This window comes from Astatotilapia calliptera, chromosome 22, assembly GCF_900246225.1.
Source record: "Astatotilapia calliptera chromosome 22, fAstCal1.2, whole genome shotgun sequence".
Taxonomy (NCBI): Eukaryota; Metazoa; Chordata; class Actinopteri; order Cichliformes; family Cichlidae; genus Astatotilapia; species Astatotilapia calliptera.
Window position 1 is genome coordinate 16,702,771 of NC_039322.1, and position 16,017 is coordinate 16,718,787.

The following is a 16,017-nucleotide window of genomic DNA, read 5'->3' on the forward strand; positions in this document are numbered from 1 at the left end:
CATGTAACAAAGTGTCCCTGAGAGACGCTTAACACTTCTCTCAATGACTCTGTAGCTTTGACCCCCTGCTGTTGACCCGAGCTAGGCCTGACAGCTTCTCATGTCACATTCTGTCTTTAGTTTCACTTTATTTTTCTACTTAGGGAGAGTGAGAGGGCGGGGGCATGGGCAGCACGAGCATTAAGGGGAAACGCTGTGTTCAGATTTTTCAAAATGTGAAAGGAGAAAGCTGTCTTTGTTGAGCAAGAATGCAGACTAATATTTTTCCGCTCCTTATGACGCTCTGTGCACGTTTAGCCACTTCACACATTCTTGTAAATTATACCGTACGTGAGGCTTGAAAAGTGTTCCAGGTTCAAGCTCTGTTTAAAAAGAGGGAAAAATACAACAACACTAATGTTATATATATATGTCGTTTGGAGTTTCTGTAGTGCTTTGTATTCTTTGTTTTTCTTTCAGAAGCTGGTCTGATATACAGAAACCAGCCACCTACAGAGAGTCTGTTCACCTCTATTAATCCCACTATATTAAAATTGCAGTTGGTCAATTAGAATTAACCTACAGGAAGCTTGCAAGATAGTTCCACCTCCTTCTAGACACAAATAGCAACATTTTATTTTAGTCGTGCAAAAAATATAGTATTGATTATACTATATGGAAAAAAGTATTGGGCTAAGCCATCGTCATACATGTAACTAGGTACAATTTTGAGCTAAATCTAAAATAATCATTTGGGACTTTATCCAGGTGTGACTAAAATAAATGGGAATTGCCTGACTTAGAAATTTTTGACAGAAACATTTTGGCAAGTCAGCCTTGTGAACTGTTTGGGCTTTCAAAAAAATGCAGGTTTTTTGAATAAACCATCTGTCTATCACCATCTACCATGGGCTAATTTCATGTAATAAGTGAACCATAGCACACTAAATAAGCATGAAAGATGGATAACTGGCTTTCAAAGCTGTAAGCAGCCAGTGTAGCTAGCTATACACTTTATAAAAAATCTGATGCTGGGTGGACCATGTGACATATTCACACCTGCAGTTCTTCACTTGAACAGTTTGGCTGCTTAAAGCCTGTAAAGATGGATGCTATCATGATTTTCATCTTGACCCGTTGGCATTTTTGTATCAGGTTTGCTTCTTGGTGTAAATGCAAAATACAACTTATGACATAGAAACAGTAAAATGGCTTACAAGGATCCACAGATATGAGGCTGCTGGCTGATGATAGGCACGGGACAGAACAACAAGGCAGACACAGAGAATTTTGAATACACACACAGACCTACACACAGCGCTACACGCCGAGGCTAAAGCTCTTATGCAGAGCCATGTCAAGGTCTGCCTCGCTGCTGTGCCTGGAAAAAGCAGCCTGTGCAGTGCATAAACTGTAGAGAAAGAAGGTGCTCACTTCTGTCATTGTAAGTCAAAGTAACATCCATTGCTTCTGATCATTTTACTCTTTACTAAATTTCTTATTTGTCTTACAAAATATATACCGATAATAATCCACATTTTTTATTTAATGTGACAAAGTTTATCCATAGGTGACAGTTTTTGCTACTAGGCAAAATAAGCCTGATAACTTTGTTCATGTTTACGACCCATATGAGTCCCATGCTTATATAAGGAGGGTGCAGGAAATGTGATTGTGCTTTGCATCTTTCAAATTTTGATTGTTGACAAAATTCTTCATTATTCTGGGGAATTTTAGACCTTAGCGCAAAACGAGAAACAAATAACAATAATGACCATAAACAAAGACCACCAGTGCCTACCATGGTGGTCTTTTAGTGTGACCTCTAAAAGACCCCTTGAAGGGCCATGTGGTATTTGGCACCAAGATGTTAGCAGCAGTTCCTGAGCTGGAGTCCCAATAACACATCAGCATAGAATGCAGTTTTTCTACATTGTGTACAGTGTCCTTATTAATTTCCCGTTTTTTCTCTTCCTGTAAAAGCAGATGATTTCAACATCTACACAGCTACAGGGTTAAATAGATTAGTAGGTAGAGTAAGAAGCCAAACCTGGATATCAAGTCCAGCAGATACACGCGAGTATCTGAAGCCGTTTAGCAAACATGACTTAACAGCTGTGTTATGCACTCGTATCTAAGGCACTTCGTTTCACCACGTCTTTCTATTGTTGCACTGTATATCAAAGAATATTTAATATTAGACTTAATTAATTCCATGTCTAATATTTACTTGGAAAGTGACCTTAAATCTTCTAATCTCAGTTTAAATCAAACTCTTAACAGGATAAGTAATCCTTTCCACAAGCATGGTTGGCCTTTTTCGTAATTTTACTTTTTGTTTGGTCTGTAGAAAAAGCGCACCCACATGGACATAAATACAAGGTTTCCCACTTCCCCCTTATTCTTTTGCAAACAATGCATAGCGGGAATAACCAAATGACGTTGCTATCAGGCATCTGAAAGCAAACGAGAAGTCACGCTGACTTTATTGCCGTCAAATAATATTCTGTTCCAGAGTTGACACATACCAACAGAAGCTTACATTACTATACCCCTCGAGTAGAGCACAGTGATTTAGAGTTTTACCTGCAATCCCGGAATACGCAGCAGATACTGTACAATAACTGTTATGAGTTACTGCCCTTGACAACAAGTTCACTGCCTTTCATGTTGGTGCATAAATCAGGGAAATAGGAGGATGAGCTCCTTCTGTATACATGTAAACAAGACATTTGGGAGCACCTTGAAGTCTGGTCTCACAGTGGCAACACGACATGACTGAAAGCACGCATACAGTGCTCCTGTTTCCCATGAAAACTTGCTTAGATACATAAAAAGGCACAACACATGTATATAGCTGCGGGGGGAGGGGGATTCAATAAGCATAAAAAGTTCCCTTAAATTACATTTTTAAAAAGTTTTTCAAACACAAGCGGTGCATCACAGTAGAAAAATAACTGGAAGGACTTTTCAAGGTTTTCTGGTCTCCTCAGGAGCCTTTTTAGGGGGGTCGACTACACTTGTAAGCATATTCAGTCAGTGTGCACTAATAGCAACGAGTCTATTTCCTCATTTAAGAGAAATCCATGTGCTTTGCTTTTTTTATCTGATGAACAAAAATGCCTGTCACGTTTGAGTCAGTGGAACCTTAATTAACACAACTGAGAATAATAATCATTGCAGCTCGTGCAATTTTTCTCTGCAAACAAGTCTTAAAACCTATCATGACAGCCTTTTCACAAACACGAGCTTCCTCCTGTATTAATATAGATAAATTATTCATATCTTGGCATTTATGCACTTTTTTAGTTCTTCAGTAAGTTTGTCCCCTTTGTCCCCAGGTGTGTACCTGGATCTATTACACTGGGTTATCTAACTCAGCTCTGATTGGGCCTAAATGAGAATAAACAAATTGTAAATGTTGTGGATCATAAACACTTGAGTGAGTTTACCTCTCTCTGCATGGCTGTTTTCAGTGAATTAACTCGCAATGCCCGTGCGAAGGCTGAATTTACTGGTACTCAGTATAGTTTGTGGATCCTCTGACTTTTCTACATGTAACAAATATTCTCTTATAGAAAAACCAAAACAAATATAGACACACAGCATTGCATGCTGGTGTGAGATCCAGCAAATGTGGCAAGATTTAGACTTCTTCGAACACCAGCAACACACATCAGGTCTGCCAGAGAAACCACTTAGTGTGAGACGCACTCTTTCTCACACATACACACACATGCACCGAGACATACACACGCCATGGCAGTGCTGTCAGTGAGTCAGTGTGTGAGTCACACTCCGGCTATGCTGCCTCTTGATTTTATAGCAGCCGCCAGCACGGCACTGTATTTAATATTCTAAACAACTGTACTGTAGGGCTGTGCAGCACACATTTGTGTGCATTTACATGCACTTCTATAGATGTTCACACACACGAGACACAGACATGTAAATTACCTGCTCTATTAAAATATTGCGACACAATTGAGATCTCGGAGCTATGTTGGCACATACACAAATAAAGCACTCACTTTTGTGGCTTTTGCACTTCAAATACACTCGAGCACTGACAGAGCGAGGCACACTCATCACTGGGGATGACTGCAGATGAGTCAGAAGGAGAGAGGAGGGAATCCTTAGCTCTTTGTGCGCTTGATCTATAGGAGACGCAGCCCTAGACTTCGGCGCCATAAATACTGACTCTATTAGATTTGACCCATGAATCTTTCCCCTATACACTGTGTACATTTGCACATTCCTGAACGTGCGAAGCTTCAGGAAAAGGAAAATTCAGAAAGGGTTGCAGCTCAGCTGTCAAACTGTGTTAGCCTTCTGAGGTGAAAAAGTGAATTCCCACCTGTTTTGCGGTTGTTTTTAATGTCGGTGCATGCCAGAAGGACTAAATCACATTACGTATAAATGCACTGGTAGACTCCATCGAGGATCGGCCTTTTATTATTTTTTGCAAAACCTGTTAATCCCAAACAAGGTGGAGGCCAGAATGATTGAGTCATTGACAGTGTTGGGACACGGTTAAGTAATACATGCTGTAAAATGTTGTATGAATGCTAAAAGCTAGGCTTTGCAGGCTAAGAAATGCATATGTGATGCCTGAAGCTAAATCCATACACCACAGCTACCCACAAGCTTAAAAAGAACACAGTGTCTCCATATCAGTTTTCTGAGGTGAACAGCGCAGGTAACAAAACTTTTAAACATCACCCTCTAGTGGTGTTTAGGAGTGGCTCAGCTTTTTCAAAAATTGGAAGAAGCAGGATTTTTTAAATCGTTTTTTTCCTTGATTGATCATTTTTTTGTGCACACTGAAAGAATGAAATTAATGTTGAGTATGGCAAACACCCGACGAATGCGTAACTATTTGATGCTGAAACAAGAAATACCTGCGGAACATGGGAAGGTTTCTGGGAACTTTGACATGAAGCTCAAATGAAAGACGCAGAATGTGAAAGTAACTGCAATGAGCCGTGCAGCAATTGACATGTGATGTGGGTGTTAAATTTGATAGCTGTGGCTCGGTGCTGAGGGGCAATGAGTCAGAGTCAATAAGGACCAGGAGGTGTGACTGACCTCTTTCAACTGTCCTTCTTTCACCCCACAGCCCTCCTCCTTTCTCTTTGCATCTTGTTGTTTGAATTGCTCGCCGTGTTTGTTATTCAACCTTTGTTTTAAGATAGTGACTCATAACCAACTCTTGCCTACTTGTGTACCTTTGACTCTAGACCGAAAATGGCCAGACCCTGTTTTTCTGCTTAAAGCGCATGACTCTTCATGTTCCTTTCAGGCTCTTTTCTCGCACAAATCCTTGTCCCTTCTTATGCTGCGATCAGGGAGTGGAGCCTTTAGGTTTATCTGCGATTGGAAAAGCTTTCTGACTCACTCCCTCACACAAACACACATTTTATAGGCGATGACTCATTGCAACGCAGGCCATTCAGATCCACAGTACACCAAAGTTGAACTGGTATGTGAGTGCGTTGTTAGCGTGGCCATGTTTGCAATGCCACACACATTAACCTTTATATGCATTAGGGTGCTGTTACGCGGAGGGCTTATGACACGCCACCTACGCAGCTTTTATCTCCGTCGCCGAGAAAATAAGTGTTGCTGTTGCTTTTGGTCGCCCTTGTACTTATTAAAAAAAAAAAGTGTCAAAGTGTGCACATATCATGTGTGTTGAACAGATAATGGTACAGATGTGCGATATGCGTTTGTGTGCATAAAACCAAAGGCAGAAAAGAATTCATCATGACACTGGCAGATGAGGAACATTAAATGTGTTGAGTGACTCATGCAGGACGGCCATCAGCCGACACAGTGGCAGACAACACATAATGTAACCCACATGCACATAATTGGCTTCATGAAGTGCCATATACAGAGAGGCACATCTCAAATTACACATAATGCACACATACACCAAGGCTTTTCTTTTTTTTTCAGATGAACACAGACAGTGCAGTGCAGTGCAAAATGTTCCCGAACTCATTTGTACCATTTTTGCATGTCTGTGGAAGAGATGAGTCACCTTTAACTGCAGTCGTCACGTAACTACTGTCACTTAGACTGATTCACTCGCCAAACAATTTCTAAAATAACAATCAACCTCTCTGTCGACATTTTTATGTAGAGGGAGAGAGGGTACGCTTATTATAGAAAAACTGATTCACTGAAACAATGCAAAGCATAAAAATATATTTTTATTCTTAAATGCAAGCGACCAATAACGCACATTTTATTCTGTGCTATATAAAAGTCTAGCAAAGACAACAGGAGCCTGGATTACAAATTGTAGATCTCTTACAAAGCATCACGGCGCTACAACACTACCACTGCAATACTGCTCAGAGCAGATGTGTGATGTGGTTTTGGCAATGAGGCTGCTTTTCATTTATAAATTGCCTTTTAATCTTTCTGTTATCATAAAATCAAAACCAAACAATTTGAGTATTTAATTTTCATCATCTGTGTCGTCTTCATCCTCGTCAACATCCTCTTCGGATTCATCTTCATCCTCCTCTTCCTCCTCCTCCTCCTCTTTTCTCGTCTGACGACTACCAGCTCTTTGTTGCTGTGACAACAAATAAACAGTCAATGCAACTAAAACGCCTGGCAGGTAATCATTAAGCTCAACTTCCAAGGAACCTGGTTTTTTTGCTTTGTTTCTTCAGTCGCAGTTTTTAGTAGAAACAATGAAGGGTAGGTGTAAACACACCGCAAAGTGCGCTGAGACCACATTCCTCACATTTACTTCTCATGAGGGTTGACTTATGTATTTATACAGTACTGTGTAAGTTTTGGGTTACCCATTATTTCTTTGTACCGTAATTTGCTTACATAGATGAAACATAAGCAAACATAGATATATGTACACACACATTTCCATATATGTGCAAATATATGTGGAAAAAGATTGTTTTTAAACATGCCAACACTTCCCTGTGTCTTTACCTTTTACATAAATCAAAAACAGAATTTGTACAGTTTTAACAAGCTTGAAAGTCAATATCTGGCATCTTTATTCTTCAGCACAGTGTGAACTTTTTTGTAATGCCTTTAAGTAGTTTTCAGGAATAGTTATCTTTTCTTAATGTTGGATGCCTTTAAAAAAAATCCACATTGCACTGCAAATGAGTGAAAAGTAGCCAATGTCCAAATAAAAAACATCGAGAAACAATAAAGCCTGGAGAACTACTGCTCAAGACCACTGTAAAAATTATAAGAAAGTCTGGCTCCAGGAAGCAAAAGTACCTTCCTTATTGTGTGAACGGTATTCATGTAAGAATGAGGACACTTTCTCCATGTCCACTAACATGCTCTACTTTCAACTTTCCATTCTGGCTTCATCCTTAATGCAAACAGGGTGATAAATCCTCTTTTTCCCGACTGCAAATGTCGTTTCTGTTTAGCAGTGATTGCAATTTCTCTCAGATAAAAATCAAACCTAATCAGCGAAGCCAAAGTATGATCTCAAGATGTGACGCAACACATATCTGAGGCATATTCTAGTGACAGCTGCGTACAGCAATCTGTATCTGAAAGTTCCAATATGGGCATCTGTAGATACTGTAGAGTCTACAGTGTAGACACTACATTTCAACAGACTCCACGAGACCCACGGAAAACAGTTAATTAAAAATATCAAATTCTTATTTGTCAATTAGTGAGAAATTGTAGTCTAGAATGCAAATATATAAAAAAAATTAAATAAAATCACAAAACAGTGCGGTGTCACTGTTAAGATCCTGGGGTAAAACTGAATGCAGGAGGAAATGCGTGATGTTCCTTGGATGCAATGTCATGGGTAACAAAAAAACAACACCGATTGATGGCCAGGGTGATTCCACGCATAATCATTGCAACTACTGATAAGACTCACTGTTATCAAGCACCAGCCTCTATTGGCATGAGAAAGACTTCTGAGCTCACAACAGGAAGAAGGGAATTTTGAATTTTATCATCGCAATGAAACTTGTGCAACACTCAAAGCCAAAGGTGAAAAGGAATAGCATTACAGATACTTGTTGGGGAATTCTTGTCTCTGTATTGGAGCTTTTAATCACTGACTGTATCTTACCTGTAATGTCCCTGTTGAGTTCAGGAAGGACCCGGTCCGATCAAGGGACGTTTTGGAATTAGCTCGCACTATGTCTAAGCGTGACTGGTAGTCGGGGGGGTGCAGAGAACTCCTGAACACCTGCCAGAGACAGTAAGAGGGGCTGAAAAGAGGTACTTTTCTATAGAGACAAAACTGAATGGAAGCAGCACCTGTACACAAGCCCACGGGGCATAGCAAACAGTACAATAAGGTCATATAGGTTAAATTCAGGGTATTTTATTTACAATGCATTAAAAGCAGGGACTCGGATAAAAACACACAAACAGATAGAGAAAGTAAAAATACTCTACAACAAAAGTCACCGACAGCAATGACAGTCTGTTAATGTCACACATTAAACCAGCTCCAAAACTATTATTTTCATAGCAAACGCAACAAACTACTGCTGAAACCACCCAGTGGTTTTCACTGTGTAGAAAACAAATTCAGCCATGGTTCTCGATCAGGATTATCTACATGCCTGTCATTGTGCCCGTTTCAGATGATTCAATCTCCCATGCTTTGTACTATGAGTCACTGAAAAACAGCCTTGTCTCGATGAGGAGTTTTGCTTCCATATGAATGGAAGGCAAATGATTCAGTGCAAAAACACACAGATGAGATAGCGAGGGGTGGAGGAAAATAACACAAGGGCAACTGCAGGAGGAACGTTGCTCGACGAACATCATTGATCCTTTGTTTTTTCAGGACGTGCTTTCTCTCTTAAAAATAGTACAGCAAACCTCTCATTAAATTGTAAACACAAGCAACCCAGTTAGCATGACTGAATGAATTGTGTAGAATTCAATGCAGGTTACTTCAAACGCTGACGTAAATTAAAGGGTGTGTGCATGTATGAGCAATGACTCAAAGAAAGATGGGTGCATAAGGCCGTGTTATTTTGGATGTATTAACCCTGGAGAACCCATGGGGTCAAATTGGACCCCATGGTTTCCCTAGAAAACCAATGGGGTCGGCTCTGACCCCATTGGATCTCCAGGGTTAAAATAACCTGATGATGTATATGCATTTATGTACATTTTTAACCTCATGTCCATTTGGCTAAGGCCAAGGCGCAGAGCATCAACTTACCTCCAAGTCCTCCTCCTCGTCCACACTTTGAATGCTTTGGTAGGCCAGGGTGTACACCTCCAAAGCCTTGGCGTGGAATGACATTTCCACTGTCACAAACTCACAAAAGATTTTCTAGAGTGAGAGAAGACACGAATATCAAATACTGAATATTTCAATATGGACCAGACTCTGAGCCAATTCAACTGAACCACAAGTGCACTGTGACAGCAGACAAAGCACAGGATCAGTCCAGACAGTCCACAAAATCAGCTGATATCTTTCTACATATCACAGTAAATCCTACGTAGGGCTGTTTGGTTGTCCACAGTCGCCGCACACATGCTAGCCATATTGCAACAGGCCCTGCACTACTGTTACTTCTGCTTTTCCCCACCTCTGACATTGTTCATGTGCATGTTGGGCTGTATGTGCATGTTAGGTCATGTAGGCATGGTTACTAAGTCAAAGCAAATCTATGAAATATAAATTACCATTATCCAAACCAAACTGTTATCATCATCATCATCATCATCCCATAATGATACAAGACTAGTTCAATATTAATTAAACCAAGATTTGTACTATATATATATATATATATATATATATATATATATATATATATATATATATATATATATATATATATATATATATATATATATTTTCTGTGCACTTAAATATAAAAACACACAAAAATAAATAAAAAAATTATAGATAAAAACTTCATGATCGAGATCGGTTCATGAATGTACGTCAGTTTTTAACCCTCGTAAATCAAATGCAATGATTGCTCGTTCATATGTATGTTACACATACATACACACCAGTGGGTTATGGTTTTAACAACTGGCAAATTTTTATTTCCTGTCTGGCACGCCTCTACAATTCTACACCATTAACTGAGGGTGAAACATGGTCACAACAGGGAAATCTTTCCAGATATTTCCATGCTACGTCCAAAGAACCACGATCGACATAAAAGTCTGCAAGTAGTTGCTGTGAACGGCAGATGTGGCCATTTGTTACTCTGTAGTCAAGTACTGCTTGCCTGTTCAATCATTCCCATCTTAATTTCTATGTTTACAATTAAAAGCTATCACAACTGAATTTAATATAAGGATTTAAGTATCTGACCTGTAACAAAATGTTGAATGTTGCATCCTTTCCTCTATTAGTGACCGTGTTAAACACAGCTCAAAATCATATTTTTTGATAATTCAGTTGTTTAAACTGTAAACTTATTTATTTAGGTTTATTATTTATAGTTTAAAATAACATTAGCTGTACTACATACAGGGCGGGTCAGTTGTCATTCGGTCTTTCTTATAAGTTACTCATTCCTATTGCATTTTAACGGTTCCAAATTTTTACTAATTAAATATGTTTTCTTTAAAATTCTCAAGTGTGGATGCTTTAATGCAAGTTTGAAGCCAGTACTTAATAATCTGAGGTGCACAGAAAGTAAACCTTGATGTCTTGGATCTTCTGCCTCTCAAACTCATCGATGGTCTCCTCCAGCTGCTTCGTGGTACGTGTGGCATCCATGGTGGCTCTCTGGAGTTCACTCTCAGCCTAACGGCAAAAACAATATATATACATATAAAACTCAACTCAAAACATAACAGACTAAAATAAGTCAGGTGCTTAGTCCAACTGGTTTAAGCTCTTGTAAAGAATCTACACTGTGCTTGTGAGTTTGTTTCTGGAATGTTTTTCATATTTCTATTCATACATTACCACTGATGAAAACACATATTACATGGGACGCACCTGAGACTGAAAGCTCAGTCAAGGAAACTTAAGAAATATAAGCTTAAACTGTCCAAACTTGGCACAACAAACATTTCAAACAGCTCTAAGCTGATGTCTATAACTAACGAAGAATTGAATTGATATTAGCAGGCATTCATTTGATTATTTATACAGATGGCTGTTGTAACACTGAAGCCTTTTTGTCAATCTGGTATCAGAGAGAGATTTAAAGAACTGAAGAGAAACAAGTCAAGGATACAATGATCTGCCTGTCTGAGGGGTTTCTCTGCCTGGTCCTCTCGAGCTGAGCCATCTGTTTGGCTTCTCTGTCTCTGGCACTCTGAGTAGTCTTCAGATCCTCCTGCACGGATACACAAATTCCCAGAAGTTATCAAAAGAATTAATAGTGGTAGTGTGTAATGCACAGTTTGCTAAACATGACTTAACATATAAGAATTTGGTGTGCATCAGTGAGGATCAGGATCTCCAGTAGATCCTGTTGCGCAAGTTTTTGGTTTATCTTCAACTGTACTGTCAACCATAGGTTTTTAATTGCTCTGTGACTTTAGCCGTTGAACATATTGAAGGAGAGGGCACATTTTTTAAAAAAAATTAAAATGAATGAATGCATGCAAGAGCAGAATACAAGTAAACACACACACACAAGGACTAAAAGCCAAACAAGACAAACATTTACTTAAGACAATTTGGACAGTAGTGCGGCGTCTGTGAAATACCACAGGATGTCTTCTCGATATACTTAGTGGTTAGCAGAGAAGAGTGCTGGCAATGGGTCAAAGTGGCTTGTAGAGGTAGCGATATGTTATCATTAAGACAATACTGCCCTCATGTGCCTTTGCCATAGTAATGACACCAACAGAAAATTGCTCCGATTCCCTCACTGCCCCCTAGGCTCCTTCATCCAGGCTTACCTGTTGTTCCTAGAGTATTTAAAAGTAGAATCGGAGGGAGAGACTTCAGTTTTCAGGCCCCTCTTCTGTGGAACCAGCTTCCAGTTTGGATTCAGGAGACAGACACTATCTCTACTTTTAAGATTAGGCTTAAAACTTTCCTTTTTGCTAAAGCATATAGTTAGGGCTGGACCAGGTGACCCTGAATCCTCCCTTAGTTATGCTGCAATAGATGTAGGCTGCCGGGGGACTCCCATGATGCACTGAGTTTTTCCTTTCCAGTCATCTTTCTCACTCACTATGTGTTAATAGACCTCTCTGCATTGAATCGTACCTGCTATTAATCTCTGTTCTCCCTCTTCTCTTAGTCTCTCTTCCACAGCATGTCTTTATCCTGTCTTCCTTCTCTCACCCCAACTGGTCGCAGCAGATGGCCCCGCCCCTCCCTGAGCCTGGTTCTGCTGGAGGTTTCTTCCTGTCAAAAGGGAGTTTTTCCTTCCCACTGTTGCCAAAGTGCTTGCTCATAGGGGGTCATAAGATTGTTAGGTTTTTCTCTGTATCTATTATTTTAGGATCTACTGTACAATATAAAGTGCCTTGAGGCGACTGTTGTTGTGATTTGGTGCTATATAAATAAAATTGAATTGAAATGAATTATTAATTTAGCGACACTATTGCAAAATTTCACAAATTTATTTATGAATTTGTGTGTAAAATCTTGGATTTTAACTAGAGATGGCACGATACCACTTTTTTATGTCCGATACCGATACCGATATCATAAATTGGATATCTGCCGATACCGATATGAAATCGATATAGTGTTTATTAATCAACAAAACTGTTTTTTAAAATATCTTTGCTGCATTTAGCAAGTCTGCAAGTTCATACTCAAGTTTAAAACAACAACTACACTAAAGCTATTCTGTTATACCTGTATACAAAAAAAATATTTCATAGTTCAGCAATACTGATCAATCTAATAAACTTAGACCTACACCATCCTCCCTATTCTGGTATTTTAAAGAGTACTTAGCGTAAATATTAAGCAACCTAACTAATAGGGTTCCAACTCCCAGCAACAACAAAAAGAAATAAATAAAAAATAAGGAACCACCCCTCACGCGCCACCTCATGATGCTTAATCGACGTAATCAACCTTAATTTGATGCAGTGTGAAAAAAAATGCACAGAAATCAATTCTTTTTCAAGAAATATTAAATAGATTCAACATCTTTCTTCAACAAAATTGCAGACTGCACAGATGGTACCTTCCCAAAGTAAAAAGTACTATAGCTTACTAGGGTATATATTAGACTTAATAGTCACTATATACAGTAATTGACTTCTATTCATTTTACATCAAATTAAAACTTTGGGTGTCAGATAATTATTTATTAAAAGCTCGACATTTTAAATGAGAATAAGAAAGAAAAGTATGTCTTTGTGCCCCCTTTTCCCTGTTCATGCCCTATCGGCCCCCCTGGCTAAACTTTGCTAGATCCGCCCCTGCACAGTTACCAGCGTCAGCTACGTAGAAAAAGATCCTGGTGTAGAAAGAAATATTAAATAAATTCTAACAACAGCTTATCAAGCTTAAACGTTCTGCTGTTGTTCAGCCGCTGGTTTCCTCTTTCTGGTGCAAAGTGGGCCAAAAACAAAGACGGACTCGCGACAGAAAAGCCGATCAGCTGATCATTTAAGCAGTTTCACGATTGAAGTAGCAGCCGGAGAGCGAGAGGCAGTCGCTTGTTAAGCTTAACGTGGGAATGCTTTACAAACATTCAGAGATGGACTTACACACTTGCTTTACTTCTCTCGGGATAACTTTGTCGGAGATGAAATGCCAGGTTGCTAGCGAAGCTCACATGATCCAGACCACCGACAGTCCCGATCCACAGCCGCTCTATCACGTGATGCATACTGCCCGACACTGAAAAAGTTTTGTGAGTGCTCTATATTTATGATCGATTACATTTTTATTTTTTTCGATCTCCGATCCAGTATTAGGTCAATCCCATGTGTAATATCGGTCGGTCAAATTTTAACACGCAAATATCTGACAGAAAAAGTCACAACAAGGCACTGAAAAAATTCACTAAAATCCCCGTTGGCCCTGTGACAACCTGATTACCTGTCCAGGTTGTACTCCAAATCCTGCTTTATGACAGCTGGGATAGGCTCCAGCACACCTTATTGGATGGATGTGTGGTTCAAATCAGTGTCAACATGCCAGCAGGCTGCAGTAAAACTTACCCTTTTCCGTTTCACCACAGCTCCATAGCTTTTTAATGGCTCTATGATTTTAGATTCAAGTCGTTCCACCTGCAAGACCAGCTCTGCATTAGTTTCTCTTCTACCCAATATTTAAATTATGGATATGAACACGAAATAATGATTGATGGTAAGGATTCAAGGAGGTGCACCTGAGCTTGACGATAATCTTGAATCTTGGCCAGATGGTCAGCATACTGCTTCATCCCCCTCTTAAGGCTTGGTGTTTCGGTGTCTGCATACAGGCTAATTTCCCGGACCAGAAGGTCTGCCTTGTCTCGTACCTTGGCTGTCTTACTGACATAGGCAGCAAAGAGTTGGCACATCTGTCCAAAATGTTTCTCCACATTGGTGATGTTCTCTTGGATCCTCCTTGTCTGGTTATCCCTGGAAAGGATAAAGGAGAACATCAACAGCAGTAATGAAACATAATTTTATAAACGGTTTCATATATTTGAGTAGGGAAAACGATAAACGTCTATTTTGCACAAGACCTGTGAAAATTACTTATTGCTGTTTCATCTAAATGCAAGTAGCAATCCATACAAAACATCCTGTAGATGTGATGCATCCTGGCTTGTTATCCTTCGCTCCATTACTCTTTGGTTATACGGTCACTCGACCAGCTGCATGCAATAAAACAGCTAAACTAGTAAGTGCGCTGCTTTAGTATTATAAACACATGCCCGTTCAGTGAATAGTGACTCTATAGCTATATAGCATCACTAACTATGGCTTAACCGACGAACAAATAACTCGTTATGAGTGCAGTTTATCGATGAGAAGCGTGACGACACAGGTTAACTAGTTAACTGCTAGCCTACCTTTATGTACCTTTATGTACAGTACGTCCAGTGATTATTTTGTTAGTGCTAACGTTAACTCTCCGCACTAAATAACACGGGATGTGTTTGACGGGTGGGAGCTTTCTTACCTCGCGCTCGCGTCAGGCGTACGGCTCATCATTGCAGGCACACGGTGTGAAATATGTTCGGGTAGATCCGCGTTGATAGAATCTCTGATTTTACGTTAGCTAGCTATCAATGAACGCTCTTTTCTATCAGGCAAGCACGCCAGTGGACCGTTTCCATGGAATCCCTCCAGCGTTTCCGCTTTAGGAGTGCAAAAAGGAATCCTGGGAGATGGAGTCGTTATAGCTGTAAGCGCTCCATCTTTCGCTCTCTTTTTTTATTTCTTTACTTTTCTTTGAAGCCACTGAAAAAGTTGCTTTTTCTTTACAGCTACAGCTGACGGAGATGACGGAAAATGGACAGGCATGCAATCATGTCTAATGTAATAATCTACTCTATCTATTACAGGGATGACCTCGATAGATAGATAGACGACAGACAAACAGAGGCAACACTGTTAAAAGTACCATAGACCCACACGATTATAATGTGAGATGGCGCAAAATTTTATATACAAAACTGATAAAATGATGAAAAAAAGTTACTGAAAAATAATATTGTACAAAAAAGAGATTTTAGTAAACAGCAGTGCAAATAACATTAACCAATAATAATTACACTATTATACTAGATTAAGAAACGACATCACAAAGGAATAACGCGGAAATGTGTGCTGCATCCTGACGTGTGTTCGCCTGTCATAAAAAAGGGAGTTGATGTAGGGTTTTATAAAGAACAGCAGGAAAGGATTTCCTTAAGTGTTCTCAGTGTCAGTCTTTTTTTGAACCAGATAGCAGAGGGTATTTATTTATTTATTTATTATAATGCACCTTTCTTACACAGCCTAAATTCTTATGTCTCTGATTCATAAGGTTTGAATGCTTCAAGACTGTATAATACATATCTGTATAATGCAGTGTCTAACTGAGACATAGGCCTCTTATTAAAACAACAATGATGCCTTTTTTGTATGAATACCTTGTCATCATAACCATGA

At 39.4% G+C, this 16,017-nt stretch overlaps 1 protein-coding gene across 4 annotated transcripts; it reads right to left on the bottom strand.

Annotated features, from left to right (window-relative positions):
* Positions 1-6,177: 6,177 nt before the first annotated feature.
* On the bottom strand, positions 6,178-15,233 carry cibar1 (CBY1 interacting BAR domain containing 1). 4 transcript variants are annotated; one of them, XM_026157179.1, is made up of 9 exons: positions 15,044-15,233; positions 14,262-14,496; positions 14,092-14,160; positions 11,184-11,285; positions 10,943-10,948; positions 10,640-10,744; positions 9,188-9,301; positions 8,075-8,194; positions 6,178-6,568 (listed from the first exon to the last, which is right to left on the bottom strand). In XM_026157179.1, the coding sequence occupies exons 1-9, from the start codon at positions 15,073-15,075 to the stop codon at positions 6,449-6,451; spliced, it is 903 nt and encodes a 300-aa protein (XP_026012964.1). In that variant the 5' UTR covers positions 15,076-15,233; the 3' UTR covers positions 6,178-6,448. The 4 variants fall into 4 exon arrangements, with proteins under 4 accessions (XP_026012964.1, XP_026012961.1, XP_026012962.1 ...); XM_026157176.1 differs by lacking the exon at positions 15,044-15,233 and adding an exon at positions 14,604-14,832; XM_026157177.1 differs by lacking the exon at positions 15,044-15,233 and adding an exon at positions 14,656-14,830.
* Between the last annotated feature and the right edge of the window lie 784 nt (positions 15,234-16,017).

Excerpts from the sequence above, each read along its gene's own strand:
- cibar1 (XM_026157176.1), bottom strand. The coding sequence starts at position 14,680 with ATGCATCACATCTACAGGATGTTTTGTATGGATTGCTACTTGCATTTA. Across the intron at positions 14,497-14,603 it reads GCAATAAGTAATTTTCACAG|GGATAACCAGACAAGGAGGA; the intron begins GTCTTGTGCAAA and ends TATCCTTTCCAG. Across the intron at positions 8,195-9,187 it reads ACGAGGAGGAGGACTTGGAG|GTGTTCAGGAGTTCTCTGCA; the intron begins GTAAGTTGATGC and ends TGTCTCTGGCAG.